Source organism: Heterocephalus glaber, unplaced genomic scaffold (assembly GCF_053883595.1).
Source record: "Heterocephalus glaber isolate CG9 unplaced genomic scaffold, H.glaber_assembly_v1.0 deba00001442, whole genome shotgun sequence".
Classification (NCBI taxonomy): Eukaryota; Metazoa; Chordata; class Mammalia; order Rodentia; family Bathyergidae; genus Heterocephalus; species Heterocephalus glaber.
Window position 1 is genome coordinate 57,452,354 of NW_028258296.1, and position 25,650 is coordinate 57,478,003.

The 25,650-nt window shown below is 44.1% G+C and overlaps 2 protein-coding genes and 1 pseudogene across 22 annotated transcripts in view; 1 reads left to right on the forward strand and 2 right to left on the reverse strand.

Annotated features, from left to right (window-relative positions):
* Positions 1 to 25,650, forward strand: part of Gabpb2 (GA binding protein transcription factor subunit beta 2) — a 48,607-nt gene that overhangs the window by 13,068 nt on the left and 9,889 nt on the right. For 5 of the 14 annotated variants that reach the window (XM_021265903.2, XM_004854027.4, XM_021265902.2 and 2 more), the window contains exons 3-9: positions 1,672 to 1,839; positions 2,366 to 2,560; positions 4,755 to 4,905; positions 8,624 to 8,737; positions 11,602 to 11,787; positions 14,069 to 14,199; positions 14,454 to 20,763. In XM_021265903.2, the coding sequence (XP_021121562.2) occupies positions 1,672 to 1,839; positions 2,366 to 2,560; positions 4,755 to 4,905; positions 8,624 to 8,737; positions 11,602 to 11,787; positions 14,069 to 14,199; positions 14,454 to 14,753 (1,245 nt within the window). In that variant the 3' untranslated portion in view covers positions 14,754 to 20,763. Of the gene's footprint in view, positions 1 to 1,671; positions 1,840 to 2,365; positions 2,561 to 4,754; positions 4,906 to 8,623; positions 8,738 to 11,601; positions 11,788 to 14,068; positions 14,200 to 14,453; positions 20,764 to 20,850 lie in introns of those variants that run through there. The other 9 variants (XR_015451846.1, XR_015451848.1, XM_087212764.1 and 6 more) reach the window with 7 other exon arrangements.
* Sema6c (semaphorin 6C) overlaps positions 1 to 25,650 on the reverse strand; it is a 40,917-nt gene continuing 15,267 nt past the window's right edge. For 6 of the 8 annotated variants that reach the window (XM_087212742.1, XM_087212746.1, XM_021265898.2 and 3 more), the window contains 2 exons: positions 12,327 to 25,650; positions 1 to 11,885 (listed from right to left, as the gene is read on the reverse strand). The exon at positions 12,327 to 25,650 is cut by the window's right edge. The gene's annotated coding sequence lies outside the window, so the exon portion shown is untranslated. The other 2 variants (XM_087212741.1, XM_021265896.2) reach the window with 2 other exon arrangements.
* LOC147827800 (Nuclear RNase P) lies at positions 16,157 to 16,364 on the reverse strand (annotated as a pseudogene).

The window sequence follows — 25,650 nt, forward strand, 5'->3', positions numbered from 1 at the left end:
TTCTTTTTTTTTTTGTACTGGGGATCGAACTCTGGTCCTTGTGCTTTCAAGGCAGGCAGCAGAACCACTGAGCTAAATCCCTGGCTCCCCCAACAGGTTCTTAATGCTTCACAAAAAAGCAGCAAACAAACCCCATGAGATTAGCATTTCTATAAGTAAACCTGAAGAGAGCAATGTGAATTAAATCCAGTCACGCGCAGAGGCTAAATATATGGAAAGCAAAGAATAACCTAAACAGGCTTAAAATAAAGAGCACAATACACAGAAAGGAACAGATCCCTGTCCGGGGTGGATGCTGGGAGGTAACTTGGAAGATTTTCATTGATCGAGGTGATGCAGACTTGTGTATTGCTGTCAGCGTGCTGTTACTAAGTTCTTGCTGCCTCCATCTCATTGGTATTTTTGCTCTGCTTTACCGTGGCATTAGTAAACAGAATGTCTATTCAAATCAATCAGATTTGTACCTTAGGTTCTACATGTAACTTTCTAGTCTCTGCCCTTTTCCTTTTCCTTCAAACGAAGCAGTCCTCCTGCCTCAGCCTCCCGAGTACTGGGATTTATAGGCGTGTGCCACCCACGCCTGGCTCTCAGAATGCTATTTTTTGATTCATTTTTTTAAACCTTCAAAGCCCTATTTAAAATTATGTCTTTTAGGGCTGGGGATTTAGCTCAGTGGTTTCGCCACCTGCTGTACAAGCGTAAGGACCTGAGTTCGATCCCTGGTACCAAAAAAAAAAAAAAAAAATTATGTCCTTTAGGGAATCTTACTTGATAAATCTACCTGATTTAAGAGCATTATACTTCATACTTATTTAATTGATAATTTGCCAGTTAGTTTTTCAGGGGTATTTTTTGGCAGTACTGGGGATTAAACCTAGGACCTTAGACTTAACTAAGTCTCCAGCCCCTTGTCTCTTTGTTGTACTAGTTTTTGTTTGTTTTTGGTTATGTTTTTTTTGTTACCCTGGATCAAACTCAGAACCTTGCATTTTTGAGGCGAGTGTCCAAACCACTGAGCTAAGTCCCTGGCCCTGTCTACTGGTTTTGAACCCAAGGCCTTTGCACTGAGCTACACTCCCACCCTATTTTAAAATTCTGAGACAGAGTCTCACTCAGTTACCCAGGCTGAGCTCAAATTGGATCCTCCTGCCTCCGCCTCTTAGAGTGCTGGGATTACAGGCCTATACCACCATACCTGGCTCTAGTATATTAATTTTTTTTTTCAGTACCGGGGATCAAACTTGGGTCCTTACGCTTGCGAGGCAGGCACCATAGCCACTGAGCTAAATCCCCAGCCCTAGTATATTAATTAATTTTTATTTATTTATTTTTGGTACTGGGGATCGAACTCGGGTCCTTGAGCTTGCGAGGCAGGGAGCGAAACCACTGAGCTAAATCTCTGGCCCTTCTTTTTTTCTTTTTTGTTTGGTACCAGGGATCGAACTTGGGACCTTGAGCTTGCAAGGCAGGCGCCAGAACCACTGAGCTAAATCCCCGGCCCCGTATATTAATTTTTAAATGACATCATTTCCAGTCCCATCTACCAATCAGTTCACCCCATCCCCCCACCCCCAGAACAGGCTCCTAGGAGTCACTTCTTGTTCCTGTCTCTTCAGCAGGGGCTAAGGGCTCTGCATGTGCAGTTGTCCAGTGAGTGTTATCTCCCCACAGCTTGGAACCTCCCCACTGCACCTCGCAGCCCAGCACGGGCACTACTCCACTGCTGAAGTGCTGCTTCGAGCGGGTGTCAGCAGGGATGCCCGCACTAAAGTGGACAGGACCCCTCTGCACATGGCCGCTGCGGACGGACACGTGCACATCGTGGAGCTGCTTGTTAGGGTAAAGCCGGATCGGGCTGGGCTGTATGGGAAAGACTTCCACCTCCCTGTGGTCTCAGGCAATGGGTTGGGAGGGAGGCAGTGGCCCTGGTGTGGAGTGATGAGTCGCAGCTCTTTAAAGAGTCAACATGGCTATGAGGAGTTTGCTTTGTAGTTTTTAAAATACTAAACAGATTTTTAATTGATTTTTTAAAAAATTCTTTTTCTGCAGGTGTTCTGTTCTTATGCCTATTTTTTAGACACTCAGCTCTCTGTTAACAAATGGAACAAAAATCTGTTCCTTCCCCTTCCTCTCCCATCTGTTACAGTTTCCCAGAGATATCCTTAGAAGACCCACTCTTTGAAAACATAATGTCTTTCAGCATTCAGGAGAATTTCAGAAATGTTTCTTTTCCTTTTGATGTTTCTTAAACGTGATCTAAATTTAAGTATGTAGAATTGCTGTGGAAATTCTGTGCATTTTGGTGATGGGATCTTGCACCTGTGCTGCTGTCGCCGCTCTCTGTTGAAGTGCTTTTCTCTGACAGAATGGTGCAGATGTGAATGCCAAGGACATGCTGAAGATGACAGCTTTGCACTGGGCCACAGAGCACCACCATCGGGACGTTGTCGAGTTGCTTATCAAGTACGGGGCTGACGTTCACGCTTTTAGCAAGTTTGATAAATCGGCCTTTGACATAGCCCTGGAGAAAAACAACGCTGAGATTTTGGTCATCCTCCAGGTATAGTTCTTTTTATACTGGCCAGAGTAAACTTCAATAGAATTTTTTTTTTTTTTAGTGGGAATTGAATTGAAACTGAATTTTCCTCAGCTGGTCATGGTGGCATACCCCTGTAATCACAGAAGTCTGCAAGCCTGAAGCAGGACGATCACAAGTTCAAGGCCAGCCTGAGCAATTTAATGATGTAGCCCAGCCTGGCCTCAAACTTGTGGTTTGAGCCTCCTGGCTCAGCCTCCCAAGTGCTGGGACTACAGGCACACACCACCACGCCCAGGTCTGTTTTTAAAATTTTTATTAGTACAAGTTTGCAGTACATAATGATTACATTTATTGTGGGGAGTTGGTATGTGTACAGAGCACATTTTAATTCCTTTTATTTCCTCCTTACCAGCCAGGTGCAACACCACTGAGCTACATCCCCTGCCCTAGTTTCTTTTTTTTTCCCGTGTGTGTGCGTGTGTGTGTGTGTGTGTGTGTGTGTGTGTGTGTGTGTGTGTGTGGGGATTGAACGCAGTGCCTTTGCACTGAGTTACATCCCCACCCTTTTTGAAGTTTTTTTTGTTAAGTTTTTTTATTTTGAGACAAGGTCTCACTAAGTCACTAAGTTGCCCAGGCTGAACTCAAACTTGGTAACTCTTCTGTCTCAGCCTGCTACAGTGCTGGGATTACAAGCATGTGTCACCACACCTGGTTTAACTATTTTCAAAGTAGACAGAAAAGTGAGAAAATTATATGCTAGGCTAAAAAATAGCAAAGCAATGACAGAGCTATGAAAGAACATGAAATGTTCAGGAAAGATAAATATTGCTGGGTGTGGTGGGCAGGCCTGTAATCTGAGCACTTAGGAGGCTGAGGCAGGAAGATTGCTGTGAGTTCAAAGGCAGCCTGAACTACATAGAGAGACCTTGTCCCCCCCCAAAAAAACCCCCCAAAATAGTTGATATGATTAGATTTGCTTCAAAAAATATGATTGTTTGGGGTGTGGTGTACAGATTGAGGAGAGAAGACAGTGCTGATAACCACATGGTGACTTTTATTAGGCCAGGTAAGCACCAATGACCCCTCCAACTAAAGAAGTGATAGTGGGGAATAGAAGAAGGAATTTTTAAAAAGAAAAGAAGGAATTTAATGGGATCCAGAGAGTAATGGATGTTTCAACTGAAGTTCTTAGTCAACAGGATATGTGATATATATGTGAAAAATAGCTGCTTCTGCTGTACTTTCTGGTTTTTGTTTGTTTTTCCTGACAGATGATTCCCAGAGATTGCTTATCCTTTTCAACTTTCAGTTCTTGTGTAGAGCCCTTTCATAACTGGACTTTTGTTTTTTTTGGCTTTTTTTGAGACAGGGTCTCCCTTTGTATGTAGCCCAGGCTGGCCTCAAACTCGCAGCAATCCTCCTGCCTTACCCTCCTGAGTGCTGGTACAAGTATATGCCATCACGCCTAGCCATAACTGGACTTTTGAAAGTAGAAATCATGTTTGTAGAAAACATTTTTTTCCCCAGTACCAGGGATTGAACTCAGGACCTTGTGCTTTCGTGGCAGACACGGTGCCACTGAGATAAATCCCCAGCCTGTAGAAAACTTCTGAAAGTAAAAATAAAATAAAATAAAATACTGCAAAATGAAGCATCTTCAGATATCCCTAGACACAAAGTGCAGCATATGGAAGCAGTAGACTTTAGAGTCTGGTCCTCGCTTATTTGCCTGTTGGGTTCTCCTAGGAATTTCCCAGCCACAGAGCGGAACAAGTGGTTGGACGAGCCTCCAGAGAACGTTTCTCTGCAGGGAGCTCTGGCTACCATATGGACTGAGGCTGATGGATCGTAGAATGAGTGCCACAAAGTACTTTTTAGACTATTCAGATGAGTTCCCTCATTTTTCCAGTAAAAAAAACACGATTTAGAAAAATGAAGTGAACTGTCTGGGAAATTTTTGCAGATAACCTACCTTTGCTTCTCTCAACAAGAAACAAGTGTAGGAAAGTGACCTAACATTTCTGTTACTCTGGGTTGGAAAAAACCAACAGGAAAACAGAAGTAATGAGAACTCTGAGCTGCCCGGGACATCGTGTGTAGAACCAGTTCTGCTCCACACAGCATTGCTGGAAGCGGAGGGGCGCCTGGCTGTGCCCTGCCCACACCACTGAGCTTGTGAGTATCCTGACTTTGAAACATCCTGCCTCATTTGCAGGAAGCAATGCAGAGTCAGGTTGCTGCCAGCCCTGAGAGAGCCAACCCTGCGACCAACCCCATGACAGTGGCTGCTCCATTCATCTTCACCTCCGGAGAGGTGGTTAGCCTCGCCAGCCTTGTTTCTTCAGCCAGCACCAAAACAACCTCAGGTAATGTTCTGATAATGTTGCATTCATATTTGAGTCAAAAATGAACAGACCACCAGTATTTATAGAGATGAATGGAAACCCTGCCAAATATCCACTCCTTTATGAAAAATATCCTCCAAACAGGGCTGCAAGTAAAACTCAGTGATAAACCAACTTGTGCAAGGCTCTGGGTTCAATCCTCAGGAGCATAAAAAAAAATTCCCCAAACAAAAGATTTATAGTAGGTTTTTTTTTTTTTTCTTTTGAGACAGGGTCTTGCTATGTAATTCAGGCTGTCTTGAACTCACCATTACAGGTGTGTGCCAGCACACCCGGCTGAGATCTGCATGTTCCAAACAAAATTTGTGTGTGTGTGTGTGTGTGTGTGTGTGCTTGCGCACGCGTGTGTGTTTTTTTGTTTTTTGGGGTTTTTTTGGGGGTTGCCGGGGATCGAACTCGGGACCTTGTGCTTTCGAGGCAGGCACCGGAACCACTGAGCTAAATCCCCGGCCCATTTTTTCACTTTTTTTTTTTTTTGGTACTGGGGATCGAACTCGGGTCTTTGCACTTGGGTAGCAGGCGGCGAAACCACTGAGCTAAATCCTCGGCCCTGTTTTTGGTTTTGGTACTGGAGATTGAACTCAGGACCTTCCGCTTTCAAGGCAGGCCGGGGCACCACTGAGCTAAATTCCCGGCCCCTTTTTTTGTTTTTTTTGAGATAGGATCTTGCTATATAGTCCAGGCTAGCCTTGAATTCACTGTGTAGCCAAGGCTGGCCTCGAATGCATGGTGATCCTCCTGTCTCAGCCTCCCAAGTGCTGGGATTACAGGCATGCACCAGTACATCTAGCCTTCAAGCAAAAAATTTTTTTGGTACGGAGGATTGAACTGGGGTCCTTGAGCTTGCACAGCAGGTGGCAAAACTATTGAGCTAAATCCCTAAAATTTTTTTTTAGTTTTGAGAGACAGGGTTTCTCCTGCCTCAGCCTCCCAGAGTACTGGGATTACAGGCATTTGCTACCACTCCTGGCTCTTTTGTTTTTTGTTGTTGTTGTTGTTTTTGGTTTTGATACTGGGGATGGAACTCGGATCCTTGGGGCTTGCGCAGCAGGTGACGAAACCACTGAGCTAAATCCCCAGCCCTGTTTTGTTGTTGTTAAGTTTTGACTTTTTCTTTTTTTGGTGGGGGAGGGTACCAGGGATTGAACTCAGGACCTTGTGGTTGGGAGGCAGCTGGTAGAACCACTGAGCTAAATCCCTGGCCCTGTTGTTTTGACTTTTATTTAAAAATAAATGACAGCTGGGTGGGGTGGAGCAGGCCTGTAATCCTAGCACTTTGGAAGCTGAGAAAGGAGACTCACTGTGAGTTCAAGGCCAGCCTGGACTATATAATGAGACTCTGTCCCAAAAATTAAAAAATAAAATTGGAATGTAATAATACCTACTTTATGAGGCTGTTGTTGATCTTTGAGATTTTGTGTTTCAGTATGTTTTGTAACAGGGCTTCAATAATGGTTATTAAATGAAAATATGACTTCTTTAAAGAAGGTTGACCCTGTTGTGTCCACAAGGGGGCAACAGTGACCTTCATTTTATAGGATATCAATAGTTTTAAAATCATTTTGCTTTCAGGGAAATGATTCAGAAATTTACCTTAAATATATGTACAACTGTAGTCAGAACATTCACAGTCTTTTGGATTTGTAGTGGTTCAAATCGCACTGATTAGAACAGTGTTTTGTTTTGTCTGTGGTACTAGGCCTCATGCATGACTGAGCTACACACCCAGCCCTAGCACAAGTGATTTTGTAGTGTAAAAGTTCTTAGAATCCAGTATTTCCCTGTTCAAAAAGCTCTGAAAAGAGCTAGAGTTGGTCATTAGTCCCACTACTGACATTGTCCGGATCTGATCATCTGGAGCGGTAATCAAAGTTGAATACATTCAGGAGTTTTTGCTTTGTGTGCTTGAGCCAACATTGTTTCTCACAGAGAGGTTGGCAGAGCTGCTCTTCTTTTCTCTCTGTGTCAACAGCTGAAAATTGAAATTGCTAAACATTACAACTAGAGGGCCAGGGATTTAAGCTCAGTGGTTCCGTCACCTGCCTCGCAAGCGCAAGGACCCGAGTTCAATCCCTGGTACCAAAAAAAAAAAAAAAAAAAATTACAACTAGAACCCAACACCTGATCACTGTCCTCATGGAACAGCGCTGCCTCGCTGTCCTCCTTTATCTGATTGGCCTACAAATGCTAAGTCAGTACAGGTTAAAGGAAGGAGAAAAGTTGTAAGGCAGATTCACTTTGTGTGTTATTCAGTTGGGCTAAAAGATTTTTTTTTTCTGGAATGATGGGCTTATTTTCCATGATCCATTGTGTTCATTTGTTTATTTTCTTTTTTTTCTTGTTTTTATTTTTATGTTTTATTTTTTATTTTTTTTCATTTTTTTGGTACTGGGGATGGGGACCTTGTGCTTGCGAGGCAGGCAGCAGAACCACTGAGCTAAATCCCCGGCTCTCTTGTTTTTATTTTTAACTGGGAATTGAACCCATAGCCTTCATACTGAGGTACATTCCCAGCTTTTTTTTTTTTTTTTTTGAGACAGAGTCTAAGTTTCTAAATTTCCCAGGCTGGGCTTGAAATTGTGCTCTTCCTGCCTCAGCCTCCCAGGTTGCTGGGATTACAGACATGTGCCGCCACCACACCTGGCTTTAGTGTGTACTTTTGATGCCAAAATCTATACTGTAAAGTTTGCTTTCAAATTGTCCGTTTGTGACTAAGAATATTAGTCATCATCAGTGCCACCATCAAATTGCGGGGATTTGGGAGGGCAGACTAATTTAAACATTAATCAGGATAAAACAAACCTACAGAGATGAATTTCCTGTTTCAGCACAGTCTTAAAGTACATTTCATATGTACCTTTGTATTGGTTCATAGAGAACATGGACTTTGGAATCAGATGAATTAGGTTCTAATCTGGGCTTAGACGCTTACCAGCTGTATGACCTTGTGCAGGTTACTTAATTTTTCAAGTTGTAGTTTTCCTAACTCAATGAGATCACCTACCCTACCATAACACATCCTTCTACATCCTGGTCTGAAGAGTTTGGGCCAGGTGGAGTGGTATATTCTTATAATCTCAGCATTGAGAGGCCAAGGCAGGAGGAACAGGAGTTCTACACAGCGAGTTCAAGTCCAGCATGGACTATATAGCAAGACCCTGTCTCAAAAACCCTTCTGTCATAATTGAAGTAGATAATTACTGGTTCTCTCGTTAGTCCATTGTATCAGTGTTTGACATTTGATATCTGAAACTTCAGGTACTTAAGTGACCCTGAACTAGAGGTCAGGCCTGTTCTCACCTTTCTGGCATGGTGGAGCAAAGGAGCCTGTTGCCTGGCACTGATTAGTTTGGGCAGCTCTAGGTGCAGCTCTGGGCGCCAGCTGAGGGGTGGGCGAGACGGGTCTGTCAGCCACTGACATTGCAGTGCCAGAGAGTGATGGGGGAGGGGAATGTCTTAGCCCCTTGCCCATCACATTAATTTAATCCACTCTAGAGGAAAATATATTTAAACCTTCGGAGCCTTAACATCATGATAATTGGCTTATATCTGTTTGGATTAGAGAACAAGATTAAGGGGATTAGAGTGAAAAGCTGGAAGTTTTATTTAGCAAGCCATTTTCAGTTTACCTCAATTTATTCTCTCCACTGGGCCTCATTTACCTTTTTTACTGAAATAGGAGACCCCCATGCCTCAGCAGTACAGTTCTCAAATTCTACCACCTCAGTGCTGGCCACCCTTGCTGCCCTTGTTGAGGTGTCTGCCCCCTTCTCCAGCTCACACAGAGCCCCAGGTAGGTAAGGGAGGTCTGCTGGGTAAATTACCACTTTTTCTTTGTTTTTAAAGCCTCCAGCAGATTTAATTTGCATAAAATATTACAGAAGTGTAGTTAAGTAGGGACAGCTAAGAAGAGGACATGGAGTCAATGAATATCACAAACAAAAATAACCAAGAAATATTATCAGGCAGCTGAATAATACAACTGAGAAAATGACTGAGTTATTCCTTTGTATTTTTACAGTTTGAAGCTTGTTTGCTCTGATTACAGTTGCTTCAGGCTGAAATGTTTAGTCCTACATTAGTGGATTTTTTTAGGTGCTCTGCTATGTTTTGACTCATGCAATCCTAGAATGATTCAGAGTAGCAGCCTAGGTATCTTAAGTTGGTTTTTTTTGGGGGGGGTACGGGGGATCGAACTCAGGTCCTTGAGCTTGCGAGGCAGGCGTCGGAACCACTAGTTAAATCCCAGGTCCCAGCCTAGGTATCTTGTATTGTATTATCAAAATACACAGAACAGGGCTGGGGATTTAGCTCAGTGGTGCTGCCACCTGCTTCGAAAGCGCAAGGTCCGGAGTTCGATCCCCGGTACCAAAAAAATTCACAGAACAGCCGCCTCCCACACTGTCAGCACCTGTGTATTTAAGTGTGGCCTTGCTTTTATTTTCACTGAAGGTGTTATTTTGCCATTTCCAGTGGAGATGGCAGGTGTAAGTTATGTAAGGGTCTTCTGATACTTAAGTTTTCAAGGCTCTTAGCCACGGGTAGTGAAGGAAAGCCTAGGCTTCACATAGGTAGGGCACACAGTCGTAGGTGGGCCTCAGTAGATGTCTAGAAATCTTTTTGGAACCCACTACAGTTGCTCCAATTTCCAAACAAAATCACATTGCTCCACTTTTTTTCTGCCTTTGACGTTTGGGTGATGAGAACATTTCTCCAATTCCAGTCCTGTTTTTCTGACTAGCAGTAATCATAGAAGTGTCTACACAGACACGTGTGAGTGAGTGGCATGGCAGAGAAAAGCAGTACATTAAACTTCTCTTTGCTGTTCTTTTAGTTTGCTCTTTGATCTGGGACAAATCATGTAACTTCTCCAGGTCTTTAGTGTCTTCGTCTTTGGCCTGATAGTTGGATTACAGTATCTGGAAGGCCTTTCAGCCATTATATTTAACTGTTCTTTGATTTTAAGAGATGTGGATGCTTATTTCCAGTGAACTTCCTCAGTGCATCTCAGATGCATGGTCCATACCCCAGTTCTTATTGTAAAGTTCTACCTGCACCTCTTTTTTTTTTGGTACCAGGGATCGAACTCAGGACCTTGTGCTTGTGAAGCAGGTGGCAGAACCACTGAGCTAAATCCCTAGCCCCTACCTGCACCTCTTTAGGGAGAGAAATTCCATAATGATGGGAATTGTTTCCTCTAATAGTGCTTGGTTTATTGAGGTATTGACTAATCAAACTGAATATCTTCTTTCAATATAACACACATAAAAGCCTTCGACAGGTACCTGGAATACAGTAAATAGGCAGTAATTATTAGCTCTACTACTATTATTGTTGTCAGTGGGAAGGGTCACCTACCACAATTGTCTGTCAAATGTCAATGACTTGACCAATCGACATGTTATTTTGTTAATTCACTGTTAAATGTCTCTAGGGCTGGGGATTTAGCTCAGTGGTTCCAGCACCTGCCTCAAAAGTGCAAGGTCCTGAGTTAGATCCCCGGTACCAAAAATAAATAAATAAATGTCTCCATTTTTTTAAAAGAAATGATCTATTCTAATTTATTTTTTTTCTAAATTTCAGATTTTTTAGGCTTTTAAGATTCTCCCTAAGTACTACTCTGCCATAAAGAAGGATAAGCTTACGACATTCTAGCTAAATGGATGCACCTTGAGACCATACTCTTTAAGTGCCATAAATCGAACACACGTTTAAATACTGCATTGTTTCTCCGGCGTGAGAAACCAAAAGTGGAAATAAGGACTAAAATGTACAACAGACATTGAAATAGGAAGAAAGTGTTCAAATGAGAAGGGGAACAAGGGTGGGAGGAGGGAGAAAGGAAGGAAGGGACAAGAGAAAAAAGAGAAAATCAAAGGAAAAAATGGAAACAAAGCTTTTGTACTTAAGGGAGGGGGTAATGGGGAAGAAAAGAAGAAGCAAGATATATCATGTTCTGGTACAAATTCCCTATGATGAATGTTACTATTATGTATATCTAAAATGTACCAATAGAGGTTTTGCTAAAAAAAGGGAAAAAAAGCTTCTTCCTAAAAAAGGTTCTAAGATGAGCATTTTGATGCACACCTATAATCTCAGCCATCTGGGAGGCTGAGGTGAGAAGATCATAAATTCAAACCCAGCCAGGACAATTTAATGATTTAGGAGACCCCCTGTCTCAAAATAAAAAATGGCTGAGGACATAGCTCATTGCCAAGGCCCTGAGTTCAATCTCTGATACCACTAAAAGAGGGGGTTGAAGATCAAATAATTGGGGAAACTCAAGATATCCTATATACTGCAGGAGACTCGCAGTGCTCATTAGCTTATTGAAACTTCTGGTGCTTCCTACAAAGCAAAATGAAGTGTAAGCATATTTAGACTTGCCTTTTGTAAACATCCTTATATGTGGAACCCATCTTCATGAAAAGCTATTAACATCTCAGTGAAGACATTTTAGAAAATATTGTTGTAATTTATTCCCTATTTTGTTTTCTCCCTTGACTTAGCAGTGTTCACAAAAGCTTTTGTAAACTGTTGAATATTTTTTATTTTCAGTTTTTCCTCTCCTTGAATAGCCTCAATTTAGAGGATGAAGCCGCTGTCCTCCTACTTTTTAAAGAGCTGAAATATTAAATTTACTTTCATTATCTCTAGCCAATCCAGAGGAAATCACAGAGGGCGATTCTATTGACTCATCAATCCAGCAAGCAGTGGGGAGTGGAGGCCAGAGAGTCATCACCATAGTGACTGATGGGGTCCCTCTGGGTAACATCCAAGCCGCCATCCCTGCTGCAGGCCTGGGCCAGCCACTTATCGTAACTGTGCAGGACGGACAGCAAGGTGAGTGATTCCCTGGGAGACAGCTGCTCATTAGAAGATGCCATTAGGACAAATAGTAGGAATGAGAAAATCCCGGATGCGAGATGAGCAAATAAACCCTGAAAAAGAAAAAGAGGATGAGTGTGGTGATGCCCACCTGTAATCCCAGCACTCAGGAGGCTAAGGCAGGAGGATCGCTATGAGTTCAAGGCTACCCTGAACTACAGAGACCCTGTCTCAAAAAAAAAATCATATCGTATGTAACTTTATATTTTTTGTTTGGTTGGTTTTTTTGGTGGTGCTGGGAGTGGCACCCAGGCCTCAGGTATGCTTAGGTAAGCAGTCCACTAACTGAGCTACCTAGCTCAGTATTTAAACCTTTGAGATTGGCTTTTTTAAAAAAAAAAAAAAGACAGTCTTGCTATGTAGCCCAGGCTGGTCTTGAACTCTCAGCCTTCTGAGTTCCGGGCTTACAGGCATGCACTATCATGCCCAGCTTTGAGATTGACCTTTTCACTCAGCATAATTCCCTTAAAATTCATCCAAGTTGTTCTTCATACCAATAGTTTTTTCCTTTTTCCTTTTTTGCCAGGCGTAGTAGCACACACTTGTAATCCTAGTACTTGGGAGGCTGACACAGGTGACTCCCTGGGACTTCAAGGCTAGCTTGTGTTACACAGTGAATTCAAGGCCATCCTGGAATATGTAGGAAGATCCTGTCTCAAAAAAACAAAAAGAAAAATTTATTCCTTTTTATTGCTGAATACTATTCCATGGGTGTATATACTACAGTTTGTTTAACTATTTACCCACTGATGACATTTGAATACTTTCCAGTTTTCGACTGAGAATAAGGCTGTTATGAGCAATCATGTACAGGTTTTTATGGGATATATACCCAGGTATGTAATTGCTGGGTTGTACGGTAAGTGCATGTTTAGTTGTAAGAAGCTGCGTAACTATCAACCAAGCATGGTGATGCATGCCCATAATCCCATTGCTTTGGGAATCTGAGGCAGGAGAATTGCAAATTCAAACCCAGCCTAAGGAATTTAGTGAAACCCTATCTTAAAACATAAAAAGAATTTGGGATGCTGTTCACTGTGAAGGTCCTGAGTTCAATCCTCAGTACCACACACACAAAAAAAAAGATAAACTACTGAACTACTTTCTAGGGTGGCTATGCCATATTACATTCCTACTTAGCAATTTATGAATAATCCAGCTTTTTCTACATCTTCTCCAGGATGAAGTATTATTATTTAAAAAAATTTGGGGGGGGAATTCCAGGGCTGGGGATGTGGCTCAGTGGCCTGGCAAGCAAAAGGTCCTGAGTTCAATTCCCAGTACCAGAAAAAAAATTGTTTTTGATTTTTTGGCATTCCAGTAGGTGTGCAGTATGTGTTGTGTTGTGTTGTGTTGACCCTCTCACTTCTATGAGAAGAGAACTCTTTTTGGTATTGTTAATGGCTAATCCCTTTCATTAGAGGTTTCTTAATCTTATATGAAGTCTTCTGCCTCTCCTTCCTTCATCTTTCCTTCCTTTCCTGTTTGTTTTTTGTTGTTTTTTTTTTTTTGGTACCGGGGATCGAACTCAGGTCCTTGCGCTTGCGCAGCAGGTGGTGAAACCACTGAGCTAAATCCCCGGCCCTCCTTTCCTGTTTGTTTGTTACTGACGATTGCACCAGGGCCTTGTGCATAGTAAGCATGTGCTCTACCTTTGAGCTTTACCAATGGTATAGCTTTAGGTCTTTTGACTTCTTTAGGCAGGTTATTTTTGCAGAATTAGTAAGCTAAATGGTCATAGCTGCTGACCTGGTGTCAGATATCTTTCTGTTTTTTTTTCTTTTGGTACCAGAGATCGAACTTGGGACCTTGCGCTTTCGAGGCAGGCACCAGAACCACTGTGCTAAATCCCCGGCCCAGATATCTTTCTATTAGCGCCTCAGGCCTTGGATTTATCTTCACGATTCTGAGCCTGAAATCTGTACCCTTCTTCTCTGAGCCCTTCTAAGTGCCTCTTTAATCCTTTGTTTCTCTCTTCAGGGAATTGCTTACCTTACCTTTGATTCTGAAATTCAAAGAATATGAAAAACAGTATATCAGCCGGGCATTTAGCTCAGGGGCACCGTGCCTGCCTCGAAAGTGAAAGGTCCTGAGTTCAAGCCCCGGTACCACACACACACACACACAAAAAACTGTGTCAGAATATATTTCACTTTATTTTCTAGTTAGAAGCAAGCAAAACCTCTTTGTTTTACTGTGTACCCATCACCTCTAACTGGTGTCCTTTGGCTTGTAGTTCTAAGTGTACCTGCTGGTCAGGTTGCAGAGGAAACTATGATTGAGGAGGAAGAGAAAGAAGCAGAGAAGTTACCATTGACAAAGAAACCAAGGATGGAAGCGATGACAAATAGTGTGGAGGAAAGTAAGGTAATATTATTTTTAGCATTAAGAGCGAAGAAAAAGGCAAGAATCAAAAACCATAAGTATTAGGGCCGGGGATTATTTAGCTCAGTGGTTCCAGCGCCTGCCTCGCAAGCACAAGGTCCCGAGTTCGACCCCCAGTACCAAAAAAAAAACCCAAAAAAACCCCATAAGTATTAAGGCCTTCTTCATCCTTTTTATTTTCTGGATGATCTGAGATCAGGAATTCTTACCCAGTGATGACATGGTTTACTTTTCAGGAGGGCAGTGAAAGAGAGTTACTACAGCAGCAACTCCAGGAGGCCAATCGAAGAGCCCAGGAATACCGGCACCAGCTCCTAAAGAAAGAGCAGGAAGCAGAACAGTACCGCCTTAGGCTGGAGGCCATGGCCCGACAACAGCCCAATGGAGTTGATTTCGCCATGGTTGAAGAGATAGCTGAGGTAGATGCTGTAGTAATCACAGAAAGAGAGGAGGAAGAGGGAGAAGCAGAAGTGACTAGGTCAGGAGGTACCATAGAGCCTCATGCTGGAGTTTCTCTGGAAACTGTTTCTTCCTAACATGCAAGATCCACAACTTGCATTCTGTTCATCTTCCTCTTTTAAGAAGAAAATACAGCTGGGCTTGTTGGCACATACCTGTAATCTCAGCTACTTGTGAGGCTGAGGAAAGAGGATTGAAAGTTTGAGGCCAGCCTGCACAACTTAGTGAGTCCCTGTCCCAGAAAAGGGCTGGGGTGTAGCTCAGTTGCAGAGTGCTTGGCTAGTGTGTACAAGGACCTAGGTTCGAACCTTACTACCACAAAAGGAGGAGAAAATAATGCAGAGGGTAAATACTATAAAAACTGAGTGTCTTTGAGAAGAAAACTGTAGGCGGGAGGTGAAGCTCAGTGGTAGATACTTGCCTTTCGGGTACAAGGCCTGGGTAGGACCCTCAGCACTGAAAACAAAAACACCAAACTACTATACCAGGGAACAGTGCTTGGGCCCAGGAAGGCTCTGTATGCAACTGGAAAGTTCAAAGTCATATTTAATGAATAGTTTTTCTAAGGGACCAAAAAGTAAAGACCAAATTTCTCAGTTCACATCACTGCTTTAAGCATATAGAGTGTTGATACTGTGGGTTGATTGTTTTTTAAATAACTGACTTTTTATTAAAGCTTTTTGAGATAATATTCCTAATACATATATACCAGGCGTCTAATAATTATAGCATCAAGTGACCTGAAAATTTGCCTTAAATTTACGAAACTAATCAGGAGGGAGCTTAGAAGTGGGCTTTGGGGAAGAGAACGGGACAGAATATTCTACTTCCAAATGAGCAGCACTCCCAGCTATCCTGAGTTAATTTCATTGAAGAGAAATTTAATGCTCCTTTACAAATTTGTGTTCATTATGTGTCTGTAGCTCTGGTGCCAATTTACGAAACAAAAATAGCTGGGCATGGTTGTACATACCTGTAATCCCAACTGCTAGGGAGGCTGAGGCAGGAGGATTGGAAATTAACGGCCAGCTTGTGCAACTTAGGGAGACCGTGTTTCAAAATAAAAAAGACTGAGGATGTAGCTCAGTGGTAAAGCACCCCTGGGCTCAACACCTAGTACCACCAAAAAGAAAGAGATGAGGCTGTGCTCAGTTGTAGAGTGAGTGTGGGTGCTTAGCATACATGAGGTCAAGGAAAAAAGAAAAAGTTGAATTTAGAGCCAGGGATATGGCTCAGTGACATGGCACCTGCCTGGCAAGCTCAAGGCCCTGAGTTCGATTCCTGGTACCAAAAAAAAAAAACCTCAGAAGCTCAGGAGGCTGAGGCAGGATCACTGCCTGGGCTACACAGTTCAAGTCCATAGTGAGTTCAAGTCCAGCGGGAACTACATAGTGAGACCCTGTCTCAAAAAAACCTAGATAGTAAACTTGTTTGTGAGGTAGAAGTGGATATAAAACCCAAATCCCCAGGCTGTTTTTCCAGTGCTGGAAAGTGGCCAAAAAGAGGTTTACAGGGAAGGCTATGAAACTCCTGCCCAGTCTGCCCTCGCTCTGGGAACTCACCTCCCCTGAGCTCAGGGAGGGCCCTGTTAGGGCCGCTATTGGCCATAGTCTCAGACCTTCCCAAGGGCCGTAGAAGAGTGACGTGACACACTCAGTTTGTAGCCCCACTGATGAGCTCCCTCCACCCCAGGGCTATGAAACTCTGGGCCTGAGATACTGACTTTGCACTGGCTGGATTTTATGGAATTGCAGTCAGGAGGGTGTCTGTTGTCAGAACTACTCACTTCCAGACATTTATATAATATCAAACTCAGGCTCTTTAATTTTATAAGACCTTGTTGAATTTTTTGTGTCACTTAGGACATTGGCTTTTCTGTGTAGCTTCCATCCTTTAAATGCAAGAAGAAAAAAGGAGGGACAGTTTTATTTCTGTTGATTTAGGGTGAGTAAACTGCTGTTTGGTAAGCTTGGGCCTGCAGAGCCCTGTGCTGCAGTGCGGACACAGGAGGAGCAGCTGCCTGTGCCACACAGTAAGGACTGAAGTCGGCCACGCCGGTGCCTCCCTGCCTGGACACGGCAAGTGTTTCACTGTGGGGTTTCTTTATCTGTCAGCACCAAGGGTGTTGGGGTGGGGAGGGTGTTGTGAGAGGTTACCTCCCTGAGGCCACTGCCCTTGAAGTTGGCCTTCATCGTTCTAGACTTGCTTGCTTGCCTGCTTCGTTATAAGTTAGCAGAAGAAACCACAGGGACATGTGCCCAGTAAACATCTGAATGACTGTTTAGAACATGGGTTTCTTCATTGTCGATCATGAGGAAAACATGCATTCTGGGGGGAAAAACTTGACAATTAACATGGTTCTGTCTGCCATGATTAGTACTTTGCTACCATGTTCTAGAGGTACAGCCTCATTTGGGGCTCAAAATAGACTGAAAATATAATTCCCCAAACCAGATTTAACCAAGAGAATTTGCCGTTAGAAGTTTTGAAATTAATCCTGGCTCCTGGCTACGTTGGGTCTGAGTACCCAGCACTCTGCAGATGATTGGAGATTGTTCTGGGGAGGAGAGGATGACAGAAATGCAGAAGAACCCAGAGGAGGTAGCGCTGAAACTGGTCTCTGCTCTCAGATCCCCATTTGCAGTCTTTTTCTCTTTTGGCTCCTTTTGGGAACCAGGTGCCAACAATAGGCTGCTGTCCATTGCATTTCAGATCCTTGGCTTAACTATCGAGGGACCAAGTATCATTTTGGATGTCTTTTATGTTCCTGGTGCATATGGTGACTTTAATCCCCCAACCCGATCATGGGTGGAAATTTTTTTTTTTTTGGAGAAAGGTTCTCGGTATTATTTTGGCTTGACCTTGAACTCACTATGTAGCCCAGGCTGGGCTCAAACTTGTGGCGATCCTCCTGGCTCAGCCTCCAGAGTGGGGGAAATGTCCATCTAATACTTCCTTCTAAGCACACAGCGTCCCATTTTGGGGGAACCGTTTAGGAGTTCTCATTACTCTTTCTGGAGCTTATCTTCCCTCCCTTTGCCCCAAAAATCTCTAATGCAGGCCATCAATCTTGATGATGGGGCTTTGTCAGAGGAGAGGCTCGGAAGGGAAGGAGAGAAGGGCAGTGACAGAAAAGGGCTGAGCAGGAAAAGGGAGTTCATTTTCACTTACTTGGACTAGTCCTGGTCTCATGCCAGAGGACGAAAATAGGATTTGATCTTCAGTTACCTTGCCATGTAGGTCGGATGCTTTGAAACAGTTAGAAACGAAATACTGAATGCATTACTGTGGCACCATTTCCTGATTTTGCATATCTTTATGGATCAGTCGTGAAAGTTGGACAAACATGGCTTAGATGTGGGTTGGCCAGTTTACTGGCAAGACTGGATTATTACAAATCAAATAGCACAAGTTTTTGGAGTTGGTGCTAGAGCCGGAGAGACTTGGAGCTTAGGATGGCTGTTTATTTTAAGATAAAGCCGCATCAGCAGTATCGGTATTAATGTCAGGGATTTCAGAATCTGGCTTTGCACTGTGGTCTTATGCCTTTCCCCAAGAAAAAGAAAAATTGTATTTCTGTTCTTATTCCTAGCTTCAGGGAAATTAACTGTAAATGTCTAAGTGTATGCTCCCTTCCTGTCACTAACTCTGTAAAGGGATCTTCTAATTGTCTTTTTTTTTTGGTACCAGCATTGAACTCGGGTCCCTGTGCTTGCATAGCAGGCGGTGAAACCACTGAGCTAAATCCCTGGCCCCAGGGTTTTCTATGTTTTGAACTCAGTGCCTTAAAAGATGTTATTTTAGCTGGTGTGGTGGCACATGCCAGTAATCCCAGCACTCTGGATGCTGTGGCAGGAGGATCGCCACAAGTTCAAGGCCATCCTGGACTACACAGTGAGATCCTGTCTCAAAAACAAAACAGGGCCTTGGGCCTGGGATTTAGTTCAGTGGTTCTGCCGCCTGTCTCGCAAGCTCAAGGACCCCAGTTCCATCCCCAGTACCAAAAAAAACCCCAAAACAAAACAAAACATGGCCAACGATTTAGCTCAGTGGTTCCAGCACCTGCCTCCCAAGCCCAAGGTCCTGAGTTCGACTGGTGGTACCAAAACAAACAAAAAGATGTTCTTTTTCTGTCAGATATACAGTTATTTTTTACTTTGCATTGCCCTCTTCTTCAGGCTCACTCCTGCATCATTAAAATTTTTGTGTCTTATTAATGTAACAAAACGACGTTTTCTTCTTTGTTGGTACCAGGGATCAAGCTCCATTCCTTGCGCTTGCAAGGCAGGCAGCGGAACCACTGACCTAAACCCCTAGCCCAAAATGACTTTTTCTTTATATCTGTGTAAAAGAAATGATTCTACCAGAGGTCTCTTCAGTTGAAGTTGTGTTGTTATGACCAGGGTAGTTTTTATACATTGTTTCTAGGTATATGTTAGTATATGTTTGTAAATCTTTGAAATTTTTTTTTTGTTTTTTTGTACTGGGGATTGAACTCAGGACCTTGTGTTTGCAAAGCAGGCGCCGGAACCACTGAGCTAAATCCCCGGCCCATGAAATTTTTCTACTTTTAACTTTGAGGTTCAGCTGTAAAATACTTGGTATAACCTGGAAAAGGTTTCTGCCAGGTGTGGTGGCACACACCTGTAATCTCAGCACTTGGAAGGCTGAGGCAGGTGGATTGCTCCAAGTTTGAGGCCAGCCTGGGCTACACAGTGAGACCTTATCTCAAAAAAAAAAAAAAAGAAAGAAAAGAAAAAGAAGAAAAGAGAGAGAAAAGGTTTCTTTGGATTCAGTGAATGGGTTGGAGAAGAAAAAAGCATTACTTTGCCCTTATCTGAGAAATGTGCTTTTGCAGATTGGGGCAGGGCGGGGGGGACAGAGCTGGCTTTAAAGGCGGTCTGTTTAGCAGGGAGTGTGGTGACATCACATGTGCCACATCAGCCGCAGAGACCAGCAGTCCTTTCACACCTGCGGAAGCGATTGGCCTCACACCTCTGAATAGAAAAGAAACTCCAGATAAAGGGCCATGATGGAAGGACTTGGCATTCCACACATCTGCTTTCCTAGGGTAGAAATCACATCGTTTAGAGGAAGTCGTTCTGAGAGCTTGTGTAACTCTGCTGACGACACTGGGGACCTTTGAGGTGGAAGGTGGGAGGCGTTTAGTGACCTCTTCCTGGAAGAGATCCTGAGTGTGAAGGAGTTTTTGTCCTGATTTATTGGAGAATGGCTTCCTAGTCCCCGCTCCTCCTGCCGCCCCAGCTCTGGGTGACTAGGAGGGGAGGTTGCAGACTGAACGCATCCCACATGGCGAGGCCGAGTAGGCTCTTGGCTGCTCCATTTTACAGAGCTGTTGCCCCCTTCTGAGTTAGCACTGTTTCCTGTGCCAGTTTATTTAGAGACCAGGAGCAAGAAGGATGTGAATTAGAATTAAATAGCTTCGCGCCTCTGCTGCTGCTACAGCCTTTTTTTTTTTTGCCTTTAGGATGAGGGGGCCAGTGAGGTTCTGACTCTGTAGCAGCTGGGCTTGTTAATAGCAGGGAACTGATTCCCTGTCTCTCTCTCCCTTCCTTTGGCCTCCTCCACTCTGGCTTCTATGATGCCGATGCCGCTGTTCTCCCTGAGTCTTTTGGGCAGTAGGACTTATCAGTAGGTCATTTCTAATCGCGGGCCTCATCCTCCCTTCCTCCCTCCACTCACAGATTTTGTTTATTCCAGTGCGGTTTGTTTTTGAGAATCCCAGGTCATATCCTCTCCAGCTGTGCTTCCCAGTTGGCTTCAAGGATCTTGCTGTCTCCATCGATGCCAGCAGCTCTCTCCTGCTGCCTACCAAGGCCACGGCTGGGGAGAGGTAGATTCTTCCCACAATGTCCTGTTTTACAGGTTGCCTGACAGCTTTATGTACAGTGTGTAATTAGGAAAATTTAAATATACATCTTTTATTGAGGGTGCAGTTTGACTCTTATGAGCAAGTTTGTGTATGAGCATTTATATGTATATATACCTATAAAGATCTATATTATATATACAATTTTGTACTATCATTTAAATAAAGATGTTTCTTAATAAAATGTCAAAGTCACATCTCAGTATCGCTGAGTTCATTTTTCATCTCTTAGGTAAAAATCAGTATCACTCTGATCTTCTATCCTCTGCTTTTTCCTTATCTAGCTGTCCTTTTCAGCCCAGTATTCTTGATAAGAAGAGCAAGTTCAGGTAAGAATTGAAGTGAGAAGCCAGCATAGTGGTGCATGCCTGTAATCCCAGCACTTGGGAGGCTGAGGCAGGGGGATCCCCAAGTTTGAGGCCAGCCTGTACTACACAGTAAGACCCTGTCTCAAAACATCAAACAAAACTGAAGTGAAGTGAAAACAAGAAATTTTTTTGCTCTATTTTGAGAAGATCTCAGTATACAGTCCAGGTTTGCCTTGAACTCTAACTCACAATACGGCCCAGACTTGGCTCAAACTTGGGGCCATCTTCCTGCCTCAGCCTAAGTGCTGGAGTTACAGGCATGTGTCCCAATGCCCAGCCTGAGAGAGCTTTTGACTGTTAAATGTACATTTTACATTCCCCTCCCTCCTCTGAACCCTATCCCTTTCTAAAAGCAAACAACCAAGGGTGGAGGAGAGTAGCTGAAGGAAGTTACTCTGTGTCTTGTGTGAGAATCAGTGACGAGATGGAGTGGAAACACCAGGCTCAGGGAAGCTTGGAAGAAATGGATTTGTTCTGCGGGCTTCTCAGCTATTCTTCATTACTAAGGTGTTTGCTCTCAGTCCACATTGAGTGCGTTTAGAAGTAGATACAAGGAGCAGTCTGGGAGGAGGAGTGCAGTGCCCACCGATGGCCAGGGCTGAGCAGACCAATCAGCCTCCTGGAGATGCCCTCGTCCACTGCAGTCCTCAGAAGGGCTCCTCTGTGTGCGCATGCGTGCGGACATGGTGTGCTACCCAGTACTGAGCCCAGGGCTCACACGTGCTATGCAAAGTGCCTCTCCTCTGAGCTACTTCTCCAGCCCCAAATGCCTTTCTTTTAAAAAGTAGGAGTGGGACGTGGTTGATGGTGCACTCTTGTAATCCCAGCAGGAGGCTGAGGCAGGAGGCTCTCCATGAATACGCCACTAGCCTGTGCTACAGTGAGTTCAAGCCCAGGCGGAACTACATAGCAAGACCCTGTCTCCAAAAACAAAACTGTTTAAAAAGTAAAATTAAATACTAGTTTCTCTTAGTTCTTGAAGAGAAAGTTTTGTGCTGTTATCTTCTTTGTAAGAGAATCTTTTTGTCTGTGTCTTGTATTCTGAGTACTTTGAAGATGATAGTGTTTAATAATAGCTATATTGTTACGCTCTTATTTTATGAAATTTTATGTTTTTCATAAAATAATTATTTTTAAAAACTAAAATTAAAAAGTAAGATTGACACCCAGGCCAAAGACATGTAAACATCTGTGTTCAACAAATATGATTTCAAAGGCAGTGTTTAGGAAACTGAACACCTACATTATTACATGTAGAAGGGCTTTTTGGTAAGTACCAATGGTCAGCAAATACTGCACACATATTATTTACAGGGTACTTCTGGCAGGAACCTCGCACATGTATATACAGTCTGTGCTGTGCTGAAGAAAAAACAGCAGGCACCTGGGAGTTTTGAGAAGCAAAGAACTAAGAGTCTTGTTGAATTGAAATTCTAATGAAAAGTAGGCATGGTGGCACACACCAGTAATAGCACTATTGGAGGCTGAGATAGGATCACAAGATCAAGGTCAGCCTCAACAATTTATCAAGCTGGACATGGCGGCACACACCTGTACTCCCAGCACTGAGGAGGCTGAGGCAGGAGGATCTTTCTGAGTTCAGGCCAGCCTGAACTACATAGCAAGACCATGTCAAAAACCCCAAAAAACCAGGGTTGTAGCTCAGTGATACAGCACCTCTGCATTGGATCCCCAGTAATGAAAACCAATGGGCCAGGAACACGTGCTTAGTATGCACAAGACCCTGGGGTCAACTCCTTGCACTGTAAACATTTTTTGGGGGGGGGTACCAGGGATTGAACTCAGGACCTTGCGCTTGCAAGGCAGGCAGCAGAACCACTGAGCTAAATCCCCGGCCCTCCTTGCACTGTAAAGAAGAGAGGGAGGGGACAAGGGAGGCCCTGGTGTATTAAAGGCTTGGTCCCCACACAGCAGCATTCAGAGGCAGCGCCTAGAGGTGATTGGATCAAGAAGGCAGTGTCCCCACTGCTGCACTGCTGAGTTCACAGCTGAGTGGGGCCAAGGAGATGGGGCCTAGCTGAAGGGCGTGGGCCATGGGGCATGATCTTGGGGACTGTATCTTGTCCCCAGCCATTTTCTCCTCACACTCTGCTTCCTGGCCACCATGAGGTGAGCCGCTTTCCTCCCCTAAGGCCCTTCTGCCTGGATGGTCCAGCCTCATCCCAGGCATACAGCAGATGAGCCAGCTGACCACGGACTGGAACCCCTGAAACCGTGAGTTGAAATAAACCTCTCGTCTCCCAGTCGCTGTTCTCAGGAATCCCATAATGGTGAAGAAAAGCTGGCCATCAGAGCCGTTCGCACAAGCTCCCCACAGTAGATTTTCCAAAGCGAACTGAGGGCCATCTGCGTAGCACTGCTGATGCCCTCTGAACAGGAGAGGTGAAGGTAACCTCAGGGGTGACGGAACTTGACATAGCCTTCCTTCCAGAGAGCCCTCCTCCTCCTCCGCACCTCTGCCCTTTGCTGGGAGGCTGACGCTGTGACCTTCATCAGGGGTTTCAGCACCGCTGCTCCCACTGCATTCAGCCAACAGGGAGCCCTGGTGGGCAACTGGGAGAAAACACTGAAGCCAGTGTACTGGCCTCCTGCGTTCCCTCCCACGAGCTCCCCTCCACCTGGCCTCGCGCCAGTCGCTGCTTCACTAAGGGCATCAACATCCCAGTCACCACCACCTCTCCTTTCGTCTTTTTTTCTCGGTACCAGGGATCGAACTCAGGACCTTGAGCCTGTGAGGCAGGCGGTGGCGCCACTGAGCTAAATCCTCTGCCCTACCTTCCTCTTTTTAAGTCTAGGCTATTACTGAACTCCAGCTACCAACTCATCCTGTGCCCCTCCCCTTTTTGTTGTTTTGAAAGTCTCACTATGTAGCCCACACTGGCCTCAACCTCATGGTGGTCCTCCTGCCTCAGCCTCCTAAGTGCTGGGATCACAGGCGTGTGCCACCATGCCCAGCAGGTGCCCACATACTTTAAAAAATTGCCCTTCAAAAAAAAACATAGCCCTTCACCAGGCATAGTGGTACACACCTGTCAGCCAGCACTTGGGAGGCTTAGGCAGGACGATCACTTCGAGTTCCAGGCCAGCCTGGACTACACTGTGAATTCAAAACCATCCTGAACTACATAGTAAGACCCTATCTGGAAAAAAAAAAGCCCTTCATTCTTCTGAGTATATTTTCTCTACTGGGACCCTGTCTGATACATCTGGTGAAAGTACGTAATCTCCTGGTAATATTTTATCCATGTGGCTGGGCATGGTGGCACACACCTCTAATCCCAACTACCCAAGAGGCTGAGGCAGGAGGGTTGCAAGTTCAACCCCAGCCTGAATTACATAGTGAGACTCTGTCTCAAAAAAACAGAAATAGGGCTGGGGATTTAGCTCAGTGTTACCCATGTCTGCCTTGGAAGTACAAGGTCCTGAGTTTAATCCCTGGTAGGAAAAACAAAACAAAAATAAATACATAAAATAAAATGGCTGGAGATGTAGCTCAGTGCAAAGGCTCAGGGTTGAATCATGTGTTAAAAAAAAATGACCCATGTATTGAATTTTACTCTTATAAATACGATCTTAAATTCTCTGAATCAACACAGAGGCCGACTGCTGGGTAACGTAACCAGACCTGTGTGGCTCCTAAGCATGGGATGGTGGCATTAAGGAGCCACAAACTGGAGAGACAGTGACATCCCAGGCCCGACTCACCCTCCAAAGAACTCAGGATGCTAAACAGCTTGTCAGAGCTCTGTGACCGTGGAACCTTCTGCATTTCAGTTCCCCAGAGCATCACACAAGCTGACACTGCCTGCTGGGGCCAGTTTCTCCACAACCTCCGAATGCCTGAGAGGCAGCTTAGAGATCCCCAGGGTGACAGCTCTAGCCTCCTGTTGGCATATTCAGGTTTTCTAAAGACTTGCTGTTTTAGCTAACGTTCTGATTTTTAAAAATTAAAAACAGTAGCCAGGCATTGTGGTGCCAGAGGAGCTTAGGGCCAAGAATTGAAAGTTCAAGTCCAGCTTGGGCAATTTAGACCGTTTTTTGGTTTGGTTTTGTATTGTTTTTGTAATACTGAGGCTTGAACCTAGGACCTTCACGCTGAGGTACATTCCCAGCTTTCAAAAAAATTTTTTAAATTTTGAGACAATGTCTGGGTAAGTCATTAAATTGCCCAAGATGAAGGGCCGGGGATTTAGCTCAGTGGTTCCACCACTTGGCTCGCAAGCACAAGGTCCCGAGTTTGATCCCCAGTACCAAAAAAAAAAGAAAATTGCCCAAGATGGGCTCAAACTTGCAATCCTGATCCTCCTGCCTCAGCCTCCCAGAGTGCTAGAATCATAGTTATGAGCCACAGACCTTGTCTTAAAAATTCATTTATTTTCTGAAACAGGGTCTCACTATATAGCCTCAGCTAGCCTTGAATGAGGCAATCTTCCTGCCTCAGCCTCTCAAGTGCTAAGACTATGGGTGTGTGCCACTATACCAAGCAGTCTTAACATTTTAAAAAAGGATTGGGTATGTAATTCAGTTGTACAGCACTTACTGTGCATGAGGCCCTGTGTTCAATCCCCAATGCAGGAAAAAAAATCAGATTCCTTAATTGAGGTCACATTCACCCCTCTTCTGTCAGTAATAATTATTTCTTTGAATACATCCCCTTAATTTATCATTCACTGTCAGGAAGAGGTTTCTCATGGG